Genomic DNA, 23,212 nt, shown 5'->3' with positions numbered 1-23,212 from the left:
TCATCACCATAATCTAAGATGGACTGGAAATTAAAATTCAAACATTGTGCATTAGCAGAGCTTTGAGGACCAGAATTTGTTTGCATTCACTTAGTAAAGATCTGTAAATTAACAGTTTAACAATCAAGTGAAATCCGTATCATAAAAACAGCACTGATGTTTGTAAAATTAAGTCATTACTCTACCTGCTAAAGGTGAAGAGCCAGAGGGATAAATAGTTCGCAAAATGACATCCCTTTGCGAGAGCAAAGTGCACAGTGAACTGTTGCCAGCTGCAGTGGTCCTCGGGCATTAATGGAGTAGGTCATTTCTCCGTGGCACAGAATCATGTCCCTTTTCCTTGTCACAGGTTCTGATATTCAAACACTTGGTATCCTCGGCTCACACTGAAAAATTGCTCTATGATAGATCCATCCATAGCACTAAAAGCAGTCATACCAACCCAGGAGCTGTTTTCATGCATGCCAAAGTGCTGTGCTCACATCCTATCCAGCTCTTGGCGTGCAGCACATAGGTACATATAATTCTTCACTGAAATGGGTATTTTGCTGGACTTGCAGTATATAGCTATAAAGGATCAGTTATCTCCTTGATGCTTGTGCCTAATGCCCAGCAATGCGAATTAGAGACACCTACATGTACTGAAGTGAAAGTAGAGACCTATCTGTGACATTCTGTAGTTCATGAGCCATTACGATGCTGTTTCTACAGAAGATTTGAGTTACAAACTCAGTAGATTTACAATTCTATTAATAACAAACATTTCCCTTTGATACCAGTCAAAACACATACAAAACCAAAACTATGCTTAGTCAAAGCAACTCAAATATCTGCCTAACTAAATCTTAAAACTATCTCATCATTATAAATCTTGCCGATTCATGGAAAAAAGAAACAAAACTGAGCTTCAACAAAATTAATTTAGTAGGAATCCTTGCGCTTAAATTTAGAAACTTGTTGAAAATATTCTGACTCAAATATGATTTTATATGTATAGTACATAAACCCTTGCATTCTGAAGGATGCTGAAGTGATGGACATGCAGCAGCACTACAGCAATGTTGCCTCTAAGGGTGGAAACTTAATGATGTTCAGGTGCAAATCCATTCTGGGCAGGATGAATGAAAATGTGCTACCAAACCTTCAACCTTCCCAGAAAGCAGATCAGATCTGAAGTTCTACAGCCTAGTACTAAAAATCCTGCAATAAATGGCACAGGAATTCTTCTAACTAGATATAAAAAAAAAAAGGGCTGAGTCACTACCTGCAGCTGAAGCTTTAATTCTAAGGAAAACACATGCCTTAACACATGTGCTCCAAAGCAGACCACACTGACGTTGCCTGCTACAAATGGTCCCTGGCCTGAATCATGCTTAGACTTAGAAGAAGAACAGCCTAGAAGAGTACTAGTTGGCACAGGGCGCAGTGTGAGTGACCATGCCAACAATTTAACAGTACAGGCAAATGTGGGACCATGACAGGCTCTGTGCCATGGTCTTGTTTATTTTACTAATGCTGACGTAGTTATAAGGCCTCTCATGTCAGGCATTCACGTGGAAAGGTTGGATGTCTCACAGCTTGAGTCTTAGCCCAAGACACTTTCCTATGCCTACAGAACAAGAGCAGAGGTCCTGGTGAATGGCGTTCCATGTTGACCCAGAGGGGAACATCTGCTGCCCAGAAACTGCTAGAGAAAGGGCTGAGGGATCAGGATCTGCCACCTCTTCCTCTCCTCAAATAATTAAATGTGTTCAAGATTGCTTGAAATCCATGTGTTCCTGCCAGGATCAAGCTCTTGCCTCTGGAGGTGGAAGAATCTCCCTTCTCAAAATTTCTGATCAGCTCTATCACTCAAACTTCAGACAGCTAAACAGAATTTAATCTTCATCTACAGCTTCCCCAGCCAACCCGTTACACCACTGAAGATTTTGTTTTCCTTTAAGTCATAATGAACTGGCTGCTGGTAGATGGAGGATGCTGAATTTTATGAATCAGTAAGATATCTAGCACAAACAATCACGTTCTCCTATGTAAAGATCCTACGTATCTTCTTTATGAATGTATCAAATGCAGGCTGCAAAATCATAGGGTAGATAATAACATTGATTTTTAAGCAGAATTACCCTGCAGTTTGCTTTATGTAGTCGGTGCTAGTATCTAAATCTCTTTTCTCTACATATCTATAATCATTTGTAAGGGAAGCTCTGCTCTAAAAACAATGGCATGACACGGCCTAAAACCAAGACAAATCCTTAAAACAAACATATGCTACTTTTTTAATGGAACAATGTTAAAAAAGACAAAAAGGAACAACGCTGGTAGGATGCATAAGTTCCTGAAGCCACAAGGCAAACCGTATCTTGTTTCATTTTACATGATACTGAATAAAAATTGAATTGCTGTAGTTGCCATGGCAACTGCCACATCACTTGGCACTTCTGCTCCTTTAAATCACACAGTGCTACTGTAAAGGAATTCATGAACCAACATGACACTTGAATACTTGTGCTTTTTATACTGTTTCAGGAGGAAAACATAAATCAATATACACTGATAGTTGTCCCTGAAAATCAGGTTTGTTGTATTTTTCTTAACATTATAATCTCCTCATTTCCTTGTTGTGTTCTTTGCGAATTTGTAAAGAAGGTGGAGGGCGTTGTCATAATCAGAGCACAAGAAAAGAAATTACTACTGACACCTGATTTCCAAACTGAAGCTGTGACCTGTCATTCAGATGTCAAAATACCTCTGCTATGCAATATTCAAATCAAATACAGGGTATAAACATTGGAACTTTGCCCCTCCACAACCAGAGACGGTGTGATATGTGACAGAAGATAGTCTCAGTAGCGTCCAGGCATCTCTTTAACTCTAAACTTATCAGTAGCTTAAAAGGAAAGTCTAACTATATGCTTAAAGCTAAGCATATTCTAAATGTTTGCAGAGTTGGGGCCATGATTTATATTGTTTTAGTATGTTCTGTATATAACATGCAGTCACAGAAGGTATATGACAAAATGTGGTAAAATAATATACATATTCATGCTGCATATTTTTTGTTTTTATTTTGCCATTTATTAACACTCTGGATGCAATTTATTTGAAAAGCAGCCCTCTAGTGGGCTATCTACCATAATGAATAGTTAATAAATAGCATTAACATTATTTCTAAATATTGGCTAAAACGCATTTTGCAAAAACATACAAGATCTTAAATAAATGAGCCATAGAGCTCCATCATTCTCTTTGGAGAAATTTAATGTTCTGTTTAGCTTTATTCCTTAAAGTTCTTGAAGCATTACTTCTAAACACGACTAGATGACTAACTTCTGATTAGCATCACTTTACTATACATGTATACTCACAAAACTGTAATAGTGAGATATTATTCACTGTCAGTAAGACTCCATAAAAGTAGTATATTACTGGTAGCATTCTATGTAAAATATAATCTATGAATTTTTAAGGGTTACACAGCTTTAGAATCTATAATTTGTGTGTGTGGGATAAAGTAAATCTTCCTCATTGTGCCTTCACCAAGAACAATTCTAAGATTGTAGTCCTTAAAGTTTTCATTTAATTATTACTTTTCTTATTTGTGTATATAGCCTTAAAGTTACATGCCTCAAAGCGAAGAGCCCATCTGTGACCTGACACATGCCTTGCCCATAGCAATGTATGTTGCTCCAAAACACTGTCCTCCTGGAAATCTCTGTTCAGCTGCTAATCAACACAGCCACAGTGATCAGCAAAAGCCAACAGTGAGAGCTATCTGCAGGATCTCCAATAGCAGATCTCAAGTAACAGGAAAAAATGAATTTGTTGATCTCTAAGCCATGGGTTTTGTAGGAAAAAATGCTGAAAGCAGGGTCACAGAAAAAGCCCTCCCTGGTGTCCCCTGGTCTAGGAATGCTTATGCCGTGATGCAGAGGTGTGTTCCCTCGTATGCACCTGTGCTCAGCTTCAGCCTAATTAGTTCTAGTAAGAGAAGGGTGGGTTTCAATGGAAGTTGAAAAACTTACCTGTGACTTGGGCTAAAACTTGAATATTTATGCATGCACAGCTGCTGTTCCTACACCGTGGTCAGTATCAGAGCTACCTTAGCTAAGTGATCTTGGGTACAGCGCCCTTTTCTCTCCCAGTGTACCTCTGGGTGCAATATCTGCTCCAGATCAGGAGCATTTGCTGATTGCCAAGATGTCACTGTAAGAAAGGCAGCTGGAGTAGATCCCAGGTTAATGTGGTCTTTACAAGCCAAAAGCCAAAGCCAACCCTTAGCATTCTACCTAGTAGTCAGAGATCAGAAAAAAGGTGATGCCTTATTCTTCAGCAATTGCAAATGATTTGTCAAGTTCTACACTCACTCCAATTTTTTATGGATTTCCAATATCATTCTGGGTCAAATCTGGATACACAGACATTAATGACAAGATTTGGCAAAATTAAGGAAGATAATAAGTTAGAAATTTGACTCCTGCCTCAGAGGGGCTTGCATATCACTGGAACGTGTGTCTTATCGTGTCTTCTAGCTTCACTAGGATTTTTAAATGCAGATTTCTTTTCTTTATTGTAGTAACATCACTTCATGCAACATCAACATAGTTCTACACCTATCAAAATATCTCTAAATGAGAATATCCTGAAACATGTCAAAATATCACTGCTCTATTTTAGAACATCTAGAGGTACAACAAAGTGTTCATTTCGCATATATTTTGGGTTATTTCCATTTGGTTTAGAAAACTATTCTAATTCTTATGTCTGCCATATGAGAACCATGATTCAAATCCTACAAATAAAGTTACACAATTCCAGTGACGAGTGTATTTTGTGCAGGCCTACTGGGAAATTGGGGGAGTTAATTTAAAATAACGTATTCCAGGGTGGGTGCTGTTTCACCCACAGAAACAGTGCCATTTCCTTGGTTTGTTTCAGGATTTGATTCAGACCATTTATTATTCAAATCACGGACTCTTAGCCTCCAAAACCTGATTTGAATTATTACACTTCCTTGAGCCACTGGAGAACCTGACCTATTTTACTGAAATTGTTGTTGAAAACAAATTTCAGCCAAAAGCTGGATAAAGTTATTTTTCCATGCCATAGTAACTGCATTTGAACCATTATTTGAAATTTTCGTAAACTGGATCTGGACTTGAACCAGACAAACTCCAGTCACAGCCTAGCTCAGCGTGGAATTGAACCGAAAAACACTGCACTTTTATAATAATTCAAAAGGGCTTACGTGAAGAGAAAAACGTACTTAAGTTCCTAAAGGATGTGGAAGGAATTCCAGGTTACCCAGTGACCTCTGTGCGGGGCTGTGGTTCGTGGTGCCTGCTGATCTCCCTTGGGCTGGAGACCAGCTCCTGGGCACAAGTCCAGTTGGACTAACATTTGCATGGGACTGGGGGTCCCGACCCTGCTGAATCCTCAACTCAGCAGGAGTTAGGTGGGGCCATGCTGCCGGTAAGGAGGCTTTCCCTTCATCTGAGACCGAAAGCTGCCCCTGAGATCTTCTAGGGGTGCTCAGTTATGCAGAGCAATAAGTTCAACTCCTATTTCTGCAAAACCCAATGGTCCACATCAAGTTGGGAGCTAGGAGAATGGAGTTACGGGTCCTACTTAAATGCTGTTTAGCTCTTCAGGCTTTTTACCAGTACCATGCCTTTTATGGTATTACGCAAATATACACGTAGATAACACAACACTTACATTCATACCCTCACATGCACTCAACTATAGGAGGTTCTTGAACTTCTGAAGACAACCTTAGGACTTCAGAGATTTACTTCATGTGTGGGAGATCAAAAGAAAAAACCTCAAAGACAACAGCAGTTTCATCGTATCTGAATAACCAAGAAGGTGTGAAAAGCTCATGATGAATTTGTGCAGCACAAACATCATGCATGACAATGACTCAAACAAATCTTGGAGGGCTACCGTATAGGAGTTTTAGAGCTGTTATAGGTGCTGTAAAACTCCAAATAGAAAATAAACATCTTAGGAAATATAATTCCAGAGGTAGTCAGTACTACAGCAATGCACACATCCTCAGGATTTCAGTACAGCCATTGGTTCTCTCTGTAGCAGAGTTATTCCTCATTTTCTAGTATAACAGCCTTCTTACAAACAAGATAGGTGCCAAAATAATTAGCACTTTAAGAGTGGTACACAGCACATCAAACTCCAATCCAACTCCATCTATCCTAGATACCTGGGCCATTGAATATTCTGCTGGCAAATGTTAGATGCTGAAGGGGATGTGCTGTGGAAGTATCAGTAAGGGTCTGTTGTTCCACAATGACCTGAAAGAAGCTCTGCTTACCCCCAGTCCAGACAATGCTTTCCACTATATCATCCAAACCTTCCCATGAAATGTATAGAACTTTTAAGTCCACGTCCTGACACATGAGCAGCTTTTGACATTGCAGCTAAGGAACTCATTTTTAATCCTGCTAAAGCAGAGCCTGCCCTAAGCTGACACAATGCAGCTAACCTCGGCTGTATCCAAAAAACTCACTGAAGCTGTGGAAATCTTTTACATGACATAAAGATGATGAACTGTATTGTAGCTGTGGTAAACTCCAGACCCGTGTTGTTAATGACTACATAGCACATGTTTATGCAGTGGCATAAAAGGAATTCATCAGCCCTCCCAGGACTTGACTGAACGGCTCAGTAAGCTTGGTGTGAATTTTATAATCTGTTGTTGCTTTTGAAATGCTGAGAGAGAGAGAGAGAGAGAGAGAGAGAGAGATTGAGGAGCTCTGAGAAGCATTTCTCTTCTCCACAGAGAAAGAGATGGTTTCCTTCTACTGCACCCAAGGCCTGGGTAGTCATTGGTGTCTCCACATTTCTTCCTGAGGCACAAATCCTGCTATCATAGATCAACACCTAAAACAGATTCCACTGTCCAGAGCAACACATGAATTATTGCTGAGCTTAGAACAGCTCCTGCATTTGTTTATACAGCTGCTCCATTTGTCACTAGTATCTCAGCTATATTTCTCTTGAGCTATTTCAGATATGAAACTTGCCATGCAAAATCAATCCTTTTTATTTTACAGTCCTGCAAGTGAAGATTATATATCCATTAACTTTGTCATGAATCTGACCTACTGTCCAAACAAAAAGGCCATTTCTCATTCTGAAACTAAAGAGTGTTTTCTAAGTACTTTTGATTTGAGCATCTTGACTTTGATTTACAGTCGCCATTACATATAACTCCATTCCTACAGTGTGAAGAAAAAGAAATCCTTATTCAACAAAAGGCTCCTTCATTATGTTAAAATATGTACTTTCTATTATTTAACACTGTTAAACACCAGGGTGAATCAAAAACAAACTGCAAAACTGGATTAACATAGTTAGATTTAACCTGAAATAGCCTGAATCTGATGATACCCTATCAACAAAGAAACAACTTGGTTACAGCACTCCATTATTTTTCATGTAGGTGAGACTGCACAAATGTATTCATTATGTACACAATCATATCTGATAAGACTTAAAAAGGGGAATGTACACAGCTGGGAGAATTCACATCCAACAAAATATATAAGCAGCTGAATAAATGTTCTTCTATCACCTTAATGTTCCAAACCACTTGGTTCTTTTGTTGTTGATCACCACATCTCAGATGTAGCCTGGAATATATTTAGGCTGAAATGTCTGCTTCCCTTTGGTTAATTCATTTTCACTTTTTGCCTTCTAAAAATACATATTTGGCAAAGTGTAAAGTACAACCTTCTGTCAAAGTCTTTATTAATCCAAGTAGTATCACCAGAATTTTTAAAAGCTATGATAGCCTAAATATATGGGAGATGAGTTCTGCAGTGACTTTTACTAAACCAAGCACAAGAACCAGACTGGGGAGATCTCTAGCCTAAGAACTTGTCTATTTTTTCCAGTTCTATTAGCTGGTCTTAAAAAAAGCTAGGAAGTCCTCGAGGCTGTATCTCCAGTACATCCTTAGACTACCATGGTTGCAACAACCTTATTACTACAATGTGGATTAATGATGCATTTAACAGGTGACAACTTCTTGCATTTCAAATATCCAAAAGTGCTTTCTTTCTCCATTGACCACATGTAAGATAACAATTCATTTAACAGTAGGCATATGAAGTAAAGTGGGCTTTCATTTTCCAGCTGACTTTGAAGTCAACTGGAATCTATTCAATGACTGGAATCGGACAAAGTACATGGACGTATTTCATCAGCATGAGGAGTACTGTTGGGTAAAATTTTACTGAATGTGGCTTCCGTAGTCTGTGCCACAGTCCTGGTTGTCCTGTTATTTAGCAGATACCAGGGCTTGTGCATAGCCCAAACGCAAGCTTCACTCTGGCTTGAAGCCAGGACACAGCCTGAGGTGCACATCCACGCTCCAGGATACACTTCCCAGCTCTTGAGGTTATGCACCCTTGAGAACCTCAACTAGTTAAATCAGGTCCAGTTAAGGAGAGATGCTGGCTTTCATTTTCTGATGATTTCACCTATGTTTGTTTCCAAGTTCTAATTCTTACAGCTTTGACCCTGAGCATCTCAGCAGGTCTCAGTGTTGGTACCTCTTCAGGACCAAGTCTTTTAATAATGTGAATAAGGTTACCAAAGAACCTCGGAAATCCTGGCAAGTTAAGTTCTTAAGCATTGAACTGATAAAAATTAGAAATATAAAAAATGAAAATCAGTAAAAAAAGAAAAAAAAGTAAATTCCTTGAGTATATTACAAGTTAGTAATTCATTATTCTTAATACTGAGAATAATGTAATCACAAGAAAAAGGCATTTGTCTAGCCCTGTGAGCATTCACCACTAGCAAAATTACTTAAATGAAAAGGGAAAAAAAAAGATAACTGTGTACACAAAATTAGCACTAGAATTAGCAATCAACTGTAGTTCATGCAAGGTTCTTAGCGGATAGCATCATCTTTATTAATAAATGATCAACTGCTTGGTGGAATTTTTACTTAGTGATATCACCATAATAACAGACACGTTTTATTCATGTTTCAAGTTACATCCAAAATAAGCAAGTCATTCACTGTCAGATTCTCTCTAACATCTGAAGACTCTTTACCCCAAATTTAAACTTTCATTGATCTAGATGAGATAGCACTCCATCAAAACCAAGGGGAATAATATGACAACTTCAGTTGCTGTGCTCATCTTTGGGGATTTTGTTCCTGTGATACAACAAAGCAAAAAACTGCATTTCTTAAAGCCGGCTGCACTTTTCTTATAAGGATGGTATTTTTTTCTCTGTGGGATATAGTGCTATTTGTGCAGCAGATTGTATTTTGACAGATGCAACTGTATCATAAAAAGGCCCTTAGCACTATCAGACTGGTAGCTCACAAACGTTCATGAGCTCCAGGATTTCTTAAAAAAACAACAATTAAAATGTTTTTGGGAGTGTAAAATGCCCCTAAGCCACTTACCTCCCCCACGCCAGTCTGCAGAATTTTCAGTCCAGTTGTTTTTTCAAGCTCCTCTTTGTTTATGGCTGTAAGGAAGATTGAGATTGAAAGAGTTACGGGAAAGCTGGAATATGCACAATTTTGCAGCATTTACAGTATAACCAACCTTCTTTCCTCCATCAATAAATTCATGACAGTTCCTACCTATGCCATCTGTGGAATATCTTTCCCTGATAGCAACTCTGTTAGTCAGTTTTTTGAACGCATAGGCATGCCATTAATTGTTCATTATTATGTGAAAAAGAAAGCCAAACTAATTCTAGTTCCCTTGTATACGCAGTATTACACACATTTAACACATATACACAATATGTCTGGCAAGTTCTCTTCAGTGGAAACTTCCCACTGTCTTCCTTGCAGTGAAGAGCAGGGCAGCACCTTACCATTACAACAGCACTGTCACTGTGTAGGACATTTTGCAACCAATGACAGACTGTTACCTAGCAGGTAAGATAAATAGTTTATCTCACAACATCAGGATGCAGTGCACAATATTTTCCTTTTAAAAATTTAGATATTCCCTATTTATCAGCTTCTATGTCAGTAGAAGTATATAAAGTAAATAAAATAAAATAAAGCATAAAACAGCTAAATGCAAAATAGAGGTAGTAATCACTAAGACTACATCTGTACTTGTAACCGAAACATGTCCACGGCATGAACTTGAGCACTGTCTTACCATTGCCCATACTTTTAAATCATTACTATAGTCTTCACATGATTTTGGTCTCTGCTTACTAGTATTCTCACAAAACAATGTCCAGTCACAGTTCTGGGGACAGCACAAGGATGAGATTATTCCCAGCTGGGGGTATGGGTAAGGTCATCCAGTTTTGGATGGGAAGACTTTAACCTTCTAGATGCAAACTGTGTCAGTTGGACTCATGGCCAAAACCCAGGCACCTGGCTTGATTTATTTATGAGTAGAAATGAAGCCTTGCAGCCTTGTTCAACTCTCCTCCCTTTAGCCGTCTAGTCATTGACTATGTAATCCAAGTGAGTCACCTAGGTTCTCTCTGCAGTCAATGGAAAGGGATGGACATTTAATACGATGAGTCATCCCACATATCTTACACACATCTGCAGGCACCCATCTATTTCCTTTGATTACGGACACAATTTGGATAGACTCAGCTTCTCAATTTAAGCTGCCTAAAGGAAACATTCCTACCAGAAAGGACAAGAAGTGTGCTAGAACATATTTTAAACTGTAAATTTACATAAAAATACTGAAAGGAATTAATATGTTTTTCTTTCATTTGTGAAAAATACTCTTTAATTGTTGCCGTTTGAAACATATTCAGAACAATTCAGACTGCAGCAGACAATTCTCAGAAACAATATTATTCTGAATGGATACTTTATTTAGTTTGTCCAAATGACTCACATTTATTTCAGAGGCAAGTCGTACTGTTACGGCTCAACCTCACCTCATATATCCAAAACGTGGAAAGATTTTGGTAAGAGTTTGTATGTGCAAAGAGTCAAGCAATTCTAATATGGAGAAACTTTTCTGACTACCTTCAGCAAGGCATGAATATTGCCCGTGATTTAAATGGAGAGGAAAGCTCTGCCCACCCTTTAGACCCACACAGCTTTATTTTTGCTTCTTTTTAACATGCTACTGATTAAGCAGATAGGAACACGGAGTCCCAAGCTAAGAAAGCTTAAACGCATGTTTTGCTGGATGACAGCCTAAAAACCACATACAATACTCAGGTACTTAATACTGATGCCATGCTTTACACATTCGCAAACATATTTATTCCACCCAGAGTCACAGGGACCACATGAGAAGGAACGTCACCCGGGCCGTGCGATTTGAGGCTACATTTTCACTGTGTTATATATGTTGTGCAGTATGAATTTCCAAAAAACAAGTAAATCTTTGCCCACAAGCTTGATTTTTAGCCTTGAGATGGACTCTGGAGTATGTTGCTTCACTGATGGCTGATGACCTGCCATGTCATGTAACACCATTCTCCCTTTTGGATGTGCCATTTCGTTGCAAAGGTGTGCCACGCTACCACACTGACCACCTCACACCCAGCATACACATTAAAGGCAAATTTCTACAAAATGCAAAAATTTAGAAGATTTATAAAACCAGAGAGCTCCACAGCCTCCTTCAAAGAAACTGAATGGTCCAACAAATGATCCTTTGGTAGCTTAGGGTAAAGAAAACTGCACAGCAGAGTGGCTGCAAAATAAAAGGGTATAAGTAAACAACAAGGCTTAAATCCCAGCGTGTAATTTTCTACCACATGAACAGTTAATAGAAAATGTTGGCTCTGCTGAAACACTGAATTTTATAATTACTATTACATATTTGACCTCCTTTCTATAGGTTTCCTGCAGACTTTAATTATTGAAGCTTTGATATTAAAAACAAAAAAAAGTTTACTTAACACCCCCTTCCCCCCTTGATATTGGCTAAAACACAAAGGACAGCTCTAACAGCCATGCTAACATAAACGCTGCCAAAATTAGGAGGCACAAAGGCATGACGTGTTATTGATTAAATCATAACCTGAAAATGGTCAAGCTCAGGCACTGCCAGATTGCGGAGAGAGACACAGCAGACAGTCTCCGGCGTGTTCACTCCAGGCATGTACAGGAGCATATTTTAGCTAACCTTGAACTCCACAAGCAGTTCAGGGAGGCCAAGAAATGCTGTCAAAAACAGTGGTGCTGTAGCTGAAGCATCAACTACATATCAAGCAGCTGCTTCAAGCTGCTGAAGAGTGAATATAACTACCTAATTTTTTCTATCTATAACTATAATTGAGAATTTAAGACAAAAAAACATAGTCAATAGCCTATAAATAGATGAGGAAGAAGTGGTGGGAAAATAAATTCAGATCTTAAGAACAAGCGACTAATATTTTGAAAATACTTTTTAAAGTATTTTAGTGTACTACCTGCTAGTACACTTTTATGCTAATACAAACATACAGCAGATGATGTTTCTGTTGCAAATTTTATGAACTGGAAATGATAATTCTGGCTAACATGGTATATTGCACATCCCACCAAAGTTGATTTTTTATGGCCACAGTTTAAAGTCCTGAAATACTAATGGAGAGTTGACAAACTCATCAGCAAAGAGGCATAATAAAAACAGCTATTAAAAAAAAAAAAAAAAAAATCCCAACCCAGTTAGCAATATATAAATCCATTTTTTAATCTTCCACTGAAACAAAAAGGGCTTCCAAACACACAAAAAAGGAGGCCTTTAAATTAAATTCACTAGATGAAGGATATGCAAATTACCTGAAGAAGCGGAGCCCTATAATGTTCTCAAAATTCTGCAATAGCCTATTTAATTAGTATTTTAATTTATCAGAATAATTCTTTGCACTTGACAATTTATGCAGTATTCCATATAATTAAGCACGTAGCTACAGTGGAATAATTTTGCCTACTCTCTATATACCAGTTATTTTAACCTGAAAGAATCTGTGGAAGTCGCTTCTGTGATCTAAATTACAATGGGGACAACTTAATGGCTTTGCTCTATTAGAGAGCACGATGAGGGTGTTACTGAGTGTTTAAGTGTAAGGATTGTCACTGTTCATAGTCTTCACTAACCTGAGGGAGGTCTGATGTGTTTTCTGAGGGCTAACATTTATTTCCTTTAGCAAAGTTATCTGTCAATGGCATAGTCAGGAATTCGAGCATCTAGTTTCATAGTTGGCAGGTTTAACCTTAGAGTCCATCAGTTATTAGGAGAAGCAAGTTATACCGGGCTTCGAGCAGACCTCCAGTCTCATTATAGCACCTCTGGAAGAAGGAAGCCTTGAAAAATGAGTGGTTTACGAAGCTTTGCTATAAAGCAGGTTGCCAAGCACAACCGCACCCTCTGGCTTACTTGTGGGAGCGCACACTGGCACAAGCGGGATGAGGGAACGGTTTCTGTAGGCGGCTTCCTGGGTCCATCTCCTGCACTGCTGCAGGATTTACCTGCTCCAGAGAAGAAACCATCCTTAAATATGAAAAGTAGTTGTGAGAAGATGGTGTCACTTACAAGGAAATCTTATTTTTCTGCTGTGAATCTGACTTTAAGGGTGTGCTATATTTAATTAAATATAGAAAAAAAAGTACTTACAGGCATATGATTCCCCTGACCTCTATTACATGGTCATTTTAGAATGAGCCAATTCATGCCCTAGACTCACTAACTATATTGTCTGGACCTCCAGTCAATGAAATGATGGAGGGCAATTAATTCAGATTTACTGTAGGCTGTCAGATGAATTCTACAACAACTGTCTTCCCAACAGCTTGTTGCAAAGCTCCTTTCACAGAGCCACATTCAGGAGAATTTCATTTATTTTCCCCTCTTTGAGGAAAGGAAAGGGAAAAGGAGGAAGGGAAATCCAGAGAGATGGTAAGTGTTTATTAGAGCTTTTAACTTTTTAACAACTTTCCCAAATCTAACACAAGCAGCTGTTGTATTTATTTACATCAAGTTAGTCTTTGTCTTCTCCTCCCCTACAAAGAACTCCCAGATTATATGGAAAGCTATGTCATAGGGTGGACCTGAAAGGCTGCCTTTATGTTTGGCAGACGCAGGTACTGTGACATGCATATACGTAGCAGATACTAAAACCTTGGTCCCTTGCAATTCAATGGAAATGGATTCCCATAATATTTGGGGTCTCTCCCTGCTGTCCCAGAGTAAACCTGCCTTTGCACAGTCGATGCATGTCCTGAAACTGCTGAGGCATTCACACCATTAAATGAGAATGGGACAGAGGAAAACCACGCTGTCAGTTCAGCACTCTCTAGACTTTTCCCTACAGAACAATCTGATGTTACGTAGGTTTTCCCACCTCATTCACTTTCCTTAGTTGGAAGTATATTTACTTCCATTAAAAGTACTTTAATGAACTTTGAATTAGATACTTAGGTACCACCATGTTCAGAAGAATAGACTTTCTGGAATACAAGATAAACTCTCCCTGACTTTGGCGTATGTCTACAGGGTGGTGTGTGGAGACCCAGTGCTAGGCTCCCCCCAGCCCTGGGCACTCCTGCCAGGAGCTACAGCCTGTGAATCTGTAACTCCTCTCCCTGGGCAGGAGCAGCATCAGGCTACAAGTAAATAAGTCAAAACCACAACATGAGCATTCAAAATGCTCCAGCCTGAAACAATAACGACTAACTCAAGTGGCCAGATACATGGAGAAGAAGGATCCCTTTACTAAATTCTACAATTCAATTAGTGAAGGACAAGTACACAGGATGTGGGCAAAAGGTATTTTGTCTTCCAGCCTTTACTGGGTGATGACGTGAGATAGTTGCTTCACGTGTAACTTCTAGTTAACTGGCAGCCAGGCCTGGAATGAAAATGATTGCAGAAAAGTCAATGCCGCATAGCTGTACTAGCAACAGCCTGCTAAATATTATGTCATATTCAATTTTCAAGTCATTTTTCAAATGATTTTAATTAGATATTGTTTCAATCTCACATGCATTAATTTAATTTCTGATATCAACATTTCAGCTTTCAATCTGTTCAGATGCAGTACCTTGCTGCCTGGAGTAATTTAAAATATCGTTTGCATCTCCAGCAATTTTGAGGGCACACATCCTTTACAACCTGCAGATGGAAATTCAGGCCATGTTCACCACTCCCAGTGCACCTTTGCATTCTCACAGTTTTGGATACAAGACAGCCAAATCTCCATGCACACAATCAAGGAATTTTCCATCTCTGTTTGTCTTTAATTCTGTTCAAAAAATACACACAAAACCCATTTGTCAGGCAAATAGCAGCACTGCATGTTACTGTAAGAGAAAAATTGGCCCACACTTGAGTAGCTGGCAAGAGCTGTATATTTTTTTAGACTCATTCACTAAAACAATGTCACTTTTGTAGAATCGTAGAATCATAGAATCACTAAGGTTGGAAAAGACCTCTAAGATCATCGAGTCCAACCGTCAACCCAACACCACCAGGCCCACTAAACCATGTCCCTAAGTGCCTCATCTACACATCTTTTAAATACCTCCAGGGATGGGGACTCCACCACTTCCCTGGGCAGCCTGTTCCAATGTTTCACCACTCTTTCAGTAAAGAAATTTTTCCTCACGTTCAATGTAAGCCTCCCCTGGTGCAACTTGAGGCCATTTCCTCTCGTCCTATTGCTAGTTACTTGGGAGAAGAGACAGACACCCACCTCGCTACAACCTCCTTTCAAGGAGTTGTAGAGAGCGATGAGGTCTCCCCTCAGCCTCCTTTTCTCCAGGCTAAACAACCCCAGTTCCCTCAGACGCTCCGCATAAGACTTGTGCTCCAGACCCCTCACCAGCCTCGTTGCCCTTCTCTGGACACGCTCCAGCACCTCAACATCCTTCTTGTAGTGAGGGGCCCAAAACTGAACACAGTATTCGAGGTGCGGCCTCACCAGGGCTGAGTACAGGGGCACGATCACTTCCCTACTGCTGCTGGCCACACTATTGCTGATACAGGCCAGGATGCCATTGGCCTTCTTGGCCACCTGGGCACACTGCCGGCTCATGTTCAGCCGGCTGTCGACCAACACCCCCAGGTCCTTTTCCGCCAGGCAGCTTTCCAGCCACTCTTCCCCAAGCCTGTAGCGCTGCATGGGGTTGTTGTGGCCGAAGTGCAGGACCCGGCACTTGGCCTTGTTGAACCTCATACAGTTGGCCTGGGCCCATCGATCCAGCCTGTCCAGGTCCCTCTGCAGAGCCTTCCTACCCTCGAGCAGATCAACACTCCTGCCCAACTTGGTGTCGTCTGCAAACTTACTGAGGGTGCACTCGATCCCCTCATCCAGATCATTGATAAAGATATTAAACAAGACTGGCCCCAAAACTGAGCCCTGGGGAACACCGCTCGTGACCAGCCCCCAGCTGGATTGAACTCCATTCGTCACAACTCTCTGGGCCTGGCCGTCCAGCCAGTTTTTTACCCAGCACAGGGTACACCTGTCTAAGCCGTGAGCCGCCATCTTCTCTAGGAGAATGCTGTGGGAAACAGTGTCAAAGGCCTTGCTGAAGTCCAGGTAGACCACATCCACAGCCTTTCCCCCATCCACTAGGCGGGTCACCTGGTCATAGAAGGAGATCAGGCTGGTCAAGCAGGACCTGCCTTTCATGAACCCGTGCTGGCTGGGCCTGATGCCCTGGTTGTCCCGCTCATGCCTTGTGAGCGCCCTCAAGATGAACCGCTCCATCATCTTCCCCGGTACCGAGGTCAGGCTGACAGGCCTGTAGTTCCCCGGATCCTCCTTCCGGCCCTTCTTGTAGATGGGCATCACATTGGCAAGCCTCCAGTTGTCTGGGACCTCCCCCGTTAACCAGGACTGCTGATAAATGATGGAGAGTGGCTTGGCGAGCTCCTCCGCCAGCTCCCTCAGCACTCTTGGGTGGATCCCATCTGGCCCCATAGACTTGTGAGCATCCAGGTGGCGTAGCAGGTCGTTGACTGCTTCCTCTTGGATTATGGGGGGTTCATCCTGCTCGCCATCCCCGTCTTCCAGCTCGGGGGGCCGAGTACCCTGAGGATAACTGGTCTGCCTGTTAAAGACTGAAGCATTGAGTACCTCAGCCTTTTCCTCATCCTCAGTGACAATGTTCCCCCCCGCATCCAATAAAGGATGGAGATTCTCTTTGGCTCTCTTTTTGTCATTAATATATTTGTAAAAACATTTTTTGTTTTTTCTAACGACAGCGGCCAGATTGCATTCTAGCTGGGCTTTTGCCTTTCTCATTTCCTCTCTGCGTGACCTAACGAGATCCCTGTACTCTTCTTGAGTTGCCTGCCCCTTCTTCCACAAGTGGTAAACTCTCCTTTTTTTCCTGAGTCCCAGCAAGAACTTCCCATTCAGCCAGGCCGGTCGTCTTCCCCGCCCGTTCTTCTTACGGCGTACAGGGACAGCCTGCTCCTGCGCCTTTAAGACTTCCTTCTTGAAGAACGTCCAGCCTTCCTGGACCCCTTTGCCCTTCAGGACCGTCTCCCAAGGGACTCTCTCAACCAGCGTCCTGAACAGGCCAAAGTCTGCCCTCCAGAAGTCCATGGTTGTGGTTTTGCTGGCCCCCCTCCTTACTTCACCAAGAATCAAGAATTCTATCATTTCATGGTCACTAAGCCCAAGACAGCCTCCGACCACCACATCTCCCACTAGTCCTTCTCTGTTTGTAAACAGCAGGTCGAGTGAGGCACCTCCCCTGGTAGGCTCAGTTACCAGCTGTGTCAGGAAGTTGTCTTCCACACACTCCAGGAACCTCCTAGACTGCTTCCTCTCTGCCGTGTTGTATTTCCAGCAGACATCCGGGAAGTTGAAGTCCCCCATGAGAACAAGGGCTAGCGATTGTGAGACTTCTGCCAGCTGCTTGTAGAATGCTTCATCCGCCTCTTCATCCTGGTTGGGTGGTCTATAACAGACTCCCAGCAGAATATCTGCCTCGTTGGCCTTCCCCCTCATCCTTACTCATAAACACTCGACCGTATCATCCTCACAATCGCTGAGCTCTAGACAATCAAAACACTCCCTAACATACAGAGCCACCCCACCGCCTCTCCTTCCTCGCCTGTCCCTTCTGAAGAGTTTATAGCCATCCATTGCAGCACTCCAATTGTGGGAGTCACCCCACCATGTTTCTGTGATGGCAACTAGGTCATATCTATCCTGCTGCACAATGGCTTCCAGCTCCTCCTGTTTGCTGCCCATGCTGCATGCATTGGTGTAGATGCACTTGAGCTGGGCTATTGATTTTGCCCCCAGCATCGGCACGCCACCCCTAGGCTCATCTCTAGTGAGCCTGGTTTTATCCCCTTCCCCCTTTGAACTTAGTTTAAAGCCCTCTCAATGAGCCCCGCCAATTCATGAGTGAGAAATCGTCACCAATTCCCCTCTCTAAATCATCTACCTCCCACGTCCCTAATTTCCCATGGTCAGATAATATTCAAGGATAGAGCAGAAAGACCTGATACATCAGGACCTCATGTAACTAACAGTTTGCATAGATTAGGTATGTATTTTAAACACATTATTTCTGCCTGACTGCTTGCATTGATTTATTTTTACTTACTTAATAAATAGCTGCTCAATTGTATGTTTCCCCTTAACTGTCCTTTAAAATGACCACACTGTTATTCTAAAATGTGATATTTAAATTGTAATAAAGGAGTTTGGGATATATGCAATAACATTTTTTTATTTTTTTCGAGCTTTTACATTAATGGTAGGATCCATCTCTACTAATTTTGCTGTCTCAACTAAGATATGAGTCAAGGTTCCCTCGCTAGTCAAGAGAAGTAAATAAGTATAATCAGAGATTGACTTACCCCATCCTGAGATAGGTATAATTTATTCATCATATATAAATATAGACCTGGAAGGGCCCGTTGGGTCAACCAATCAAATTTCCACACCCCCCCAGGCAAACCTTTGTAAGAAACAGACATATACGAGCTCCACAATACTTTAGCAGTAAAGCACAGCATAGCTAGCCAGGCAAGGGAGGTGACCCACTCTGCACTGCACTGGTGCCGCCCCACCTCAAGTATTGTGTGCAGTTTTGGGTGCCCCAATCTAAGAAGGACATCAAAATATTAGAGTGTGTCCAGTCTACAACTTCCTCAAGGCGGGTAGCAGAGGGGGAAGTTCAGACTGGACATTAGGAAAAGATTCTTCACTGAGAGGGGGGTTGGTCACTGGAACAGGCTCCCAAGGGAAGTGGTCACGGCACCAAGCCTGTCAGAGTTCAAGGAGCATCTGGACAATGCTCTTAGTTGTATGGTTTAGTTTTAGGCAGTCCTGTGAGGAGCAGGGAGTTGGACTCGATGATCCTTACGGATCCCTTCTAACGCGAGATACTCTATGATACTATGATTCTAAAACAAGTCCTACTGACAATGCCACGTCTACAGAGGAATTAACTTTATTTGAATTTATCTTTGTCTTCCTACTGCTGGCCAACACTAGACCTTTCAAGGCGTGGTGTCAATGTGATGATTCTGTTCTTGAAGCATGACCAAAACCAGTTTTTATGAATTAGAACTGTAGAAATGAAAAACCTTTATCTATTCTAAATACTTTCTTGCAGATCTTCAGAAACCCATTATCAAAAATATTCTCCTAAATAAGGAAGTTGATGTACATGAGTGGAAGAGTTTTGAGTACTAATAACAAAAATAACCATGCTTCATCTATGTATGTTTTACAAATACAGAATATATTTCAATGAATTCTTAACAGTGACAATTTCTAATACTATTGACCATTTTAACAGTGATAATTCAATGCTGCACATTACTTGATGGAGTGCAGCACATGCATGTGTAACGATTTGCTTGCATACTTAAAACACTTATCCATTATTTATAGCTAAAGGTGTACCAATTCAGACAGTGTTAGCAGAAAATGAAAAAAGAAGTGTCATTGCACCTTTCACATCAAAATTTTTTCACATAAATATTCTTTGACAAGTTTCAGCTCTGTACGGAAAATTCAGATAAAACAACCTGCGGTATGTTGAGCTGAAGCTAGAGCAGAATACATTCAAGTAGACGAAAATGACATGAGTACCGGTGCAAGCGCAGACAATTTTTCTCAGCAAGGTTCTTTCTGGGCTGGTTGCTAATGTCTAGATCAACTTTTTAATTGTACTTTTTAAAGTCCCATTTAGCTTCACATTAAAGTTCACCATCGTATGTTTAATCTTAACATTTACAAATTAGAGAGCAAGATTCATTGTCCCAGGGGATGGGTGGGTAAGAAGGACCAGCTGGATCTCTCTCAGCCCTTCTTAGTGCAGGGAAGTCTTTGCCTCCTCACCTTCACTGTGGAAAGTAACACTCCATAAAATGAGCTTAAGGTCACAGCTTCTTTTTTTTCCTTTTAAATAGACAGGTTTTTTGGAATAGCATTATAAAAGAACAGTTTTGCTGCCTTCTTTTATTTATAGTCAAGAATTCAACAGACTGCTTCAATTTTCTTGTGATGAAAATACTACCAAAAAAATCAAACAAATAATAGCAGTTACTCAGCTTTTCAAGGGTAGCTATATATTCTAGCTTTGTATCTGCTTTTTGCTTCTATTTGAATATTCTCTCCTTCCATATACTTCATTTTGATCCCTCAGGATATCCACTGCATCTCCTTTTTGTGTTTTATTATTTTTAAATAAGAACCATCTGTCCTCTTTAAAAACATAAACTTTTAGGTAAGATCTATTCCTTGTCCTTTTAATGCTTTAGAAAAAGTAGAAAAATTATAAGCTTCTATGGCCATCTCCATCTAATTGGAACAAAAATATTTATGTACCTAGTGTCCAGGAATAGTAGTATCTAAAATACAATTTTCTCCCCTGTTCTCACTTTTCTAGCAATATTAACTGGGGTGGTTTATAAGCAGAAAGAACCATTGAAGTGATCCAGAAGTTGCTACTTATGGTTGTAGCTTTGTAGAAATTCAGGAAACCTAGTAATCTGGAATTTAACTGACCTTGTGTGGTTTCTTTAGAATAGATGATGTGTTATTGGAGTAAGGGAAAGGACTAGATCATGTCTCCAGAAGCCTACCAGCTACTTTTTCTATAGCTTCTATTGTTTTTCAACATAAAACAAACCAAAGGACTCAGGAAAAGAAAACCGAGAACAGGTGTTGCACTTTTAAAGAGGCAAACCACTCCTCCTGAGGGTCTCCCTGGAAAGTACACTGACCCTCTTTGGTATTATAATATATCATATTTAAAAATACACATATTGGCCTCTAATTATTAATCCTCATCTTAGTTATGCTGTACTCTTTTAGCATTCTCCTGCTTGCACCACTTTGAGTCTTCTCATATAAACAGCCTGAAATCTATGAATAATTCTTACTCTTATTTAAAATCTGTCAAAATCTTTGGATGGACACTGTAGTGTGTTTGCACTGGTATATGAAAAATTTAAGAGGCACTACCACTAATTCTCAGCATGTCAAACTGTTGTTATTTTTAATAAATACACATTCAAGAACTATCATTTTTTTTCAGTCATTTCCTCAGTTAATAAAACAGTACCCTGTAGGCTCATTTCTTTAATGATCCAAAACACAACTACAAGCCATGTTATTTGTTATTCATCTACAACTACACTTAATGTCATCCTCATAGCACAAATGTAACAAGACTGAGTTGGGAAAACATTAGCAATATTTCAACTGACTGGCTCACTAAATCATGAATAACACAGCTAATGCACAAGGTCATTCACTAACAAAATCTATTTGCTGTGCCCTCAGAATAAAATGAAAATATTTATTACCAAGGATGCCACTAGTAACAGGAGTCACAATAAAGCTTTCAGGTGAGAGTGAATAGGGACGATGTTAACTTGCCCACCATTTCTCACAATAATTTTTCATAATTCTGCCTTAATGAAAACTTTGAAGGCTACTTTGCTACCTTTAAAAGAATTTGTTTAAAATCAGCAAAAAGTTGAAGATTCAGTGAAGCCTGCTCATAGTTCAGAAATATAGGCCCAATATTTTTTAAAGAAAATAAACTTATATCATAAAAAAGCATTATGTTTATCTTTGGATGGGTGAAGTGCAAATAAGGAGGGTAAATGCTTGCCTCAGGGATGACTGGGTTCTAAATGCATTTACAGAATTTAGATGTGCATGTGCGTGTGCAGGTATGCACACTGGATGGGAATGAGGAGAAGAAGGATTTAACAGGAAAGATCTAAGTGTGTGAAGAATGGCTACTTTGCAGATCCTGGGGACAGCTTTACAGGGAAAGATTAAAGTCCCTATTGCTGGTATCGAAAGACCTTTCTTCAGAGCTTGTTCAGTAGCTACCAGAAATTCAAAACCCCAGTGAGTGCTTCCACATGTTTTTTCTCCCTTCCCCAGAGTCATCCTTACTTTAGGCAGCCAGGACTGCTGAAGTCATACTCAAAATATTATGGTTATTACTACATTACCTACAAATTCTTCTCATGGCAAGGATCCTCATGGGTAAGACACTGTGCAAACACACAACTAAAAGGTGGTTCCTGTGCAAAAGAGCTTATATCTACCAAACAACTGGAAACAGTAAATGGCTACAGAGAGAGGAGCACAGATAACGAGGAATTGATACCAGGCAACATGACAACAGAATATCAAATCAACATGCATCCACACAACATTCTTTCTCTTCTTTTTTGGCACAGGAAGAGATGTGATGAGCTAAGCCTTATAAATCCTTTAAAAGCTGCAGCACTTTCACTGTTCCACTGTTTAGAGGAGCAGAAGAGACTTGTTGGCAGGGTTTAAAATAAGGAGAAATGGCAGGAAAGGGCACTCTGATCAGCTTTCCCAGAAGTGCTGGAAGCAAAGGCAAAGCTTTCCTTTTCTGTAATTGGTGTGATGGAGAGGGCTCTCCTCTGCAGTAGGCTTAACCCAGGACTCACTGGCATGAGTTTCTGCTGGCACCATCTCTCCTCTAACACTGTTATGAAAAGGTGTTTCATAACAAAGTTAATGAAACACTATTTTTTAGGACATCCCTACAAAGTGTAAGAAAGGATACCTGGACTGTCCCACTCCCTGCTGGTTCAATCCAAGTGGATTATAAATCAGATTACAAACCTCTCACTGGGCAAAATGCTGTTCTGTATCTCAGATCTCTGTAAACTTTGTGGAAGAATCCTACATTCAGAGAGAAAAGCATTTCTGTCATGCTGGTTTTTTTTTTTAAGCAATCATAAGCAACTGCAGAAAT

At 40.4% G+C, this 23,212-nt stretch overlaps 1 protein-coding gene across 2 annotated transcripts in view; it reads right to left on the bottom strand.

Annotated features, from left to right (window-relative positions):
* The window catches only part of PTPRN2 (protein tyrosine phosphatase receptor type N2), a 690,377-nt gene that overhangs the window by 236,354 nt on the left and 430,811 nt on the right, over positions 1-23,212 (bottom strand). For both annotated transcript variants that reach the window (XM_076331912.1, XM_076331913.1), the window contains exon 12: positions 9,446-9,510. In XM_076331912.1, coding sequence (XP_076188027.1) covers positions 9,446-9,510 — 65 coding nt within the window. The remainder of the gene's footprint in view (positions 1-9,445; positions 9,511-23,212) is intronic.

The sequence above is a fragment of the Aptenodytes patagonicus genome, chromosome 2 (assembly GCF_965638725.1).
Source record: "Aptenodytes patagonicus chromosome 2, bAptPat1.pri.cur, whole genome shotgun sequence".
Classification (NCBI taxonomy): Eukaryota; Metazoa; Chordata; class Aves; order Sphenisciformes; family Spheniscidae; genus Aptenodytes; species Aptenodytes patagonicus.
Note: the sequence above shows the minus strand (reverse complement) of the source record. Positions and strands in the feature narration are given on the sequence as shown.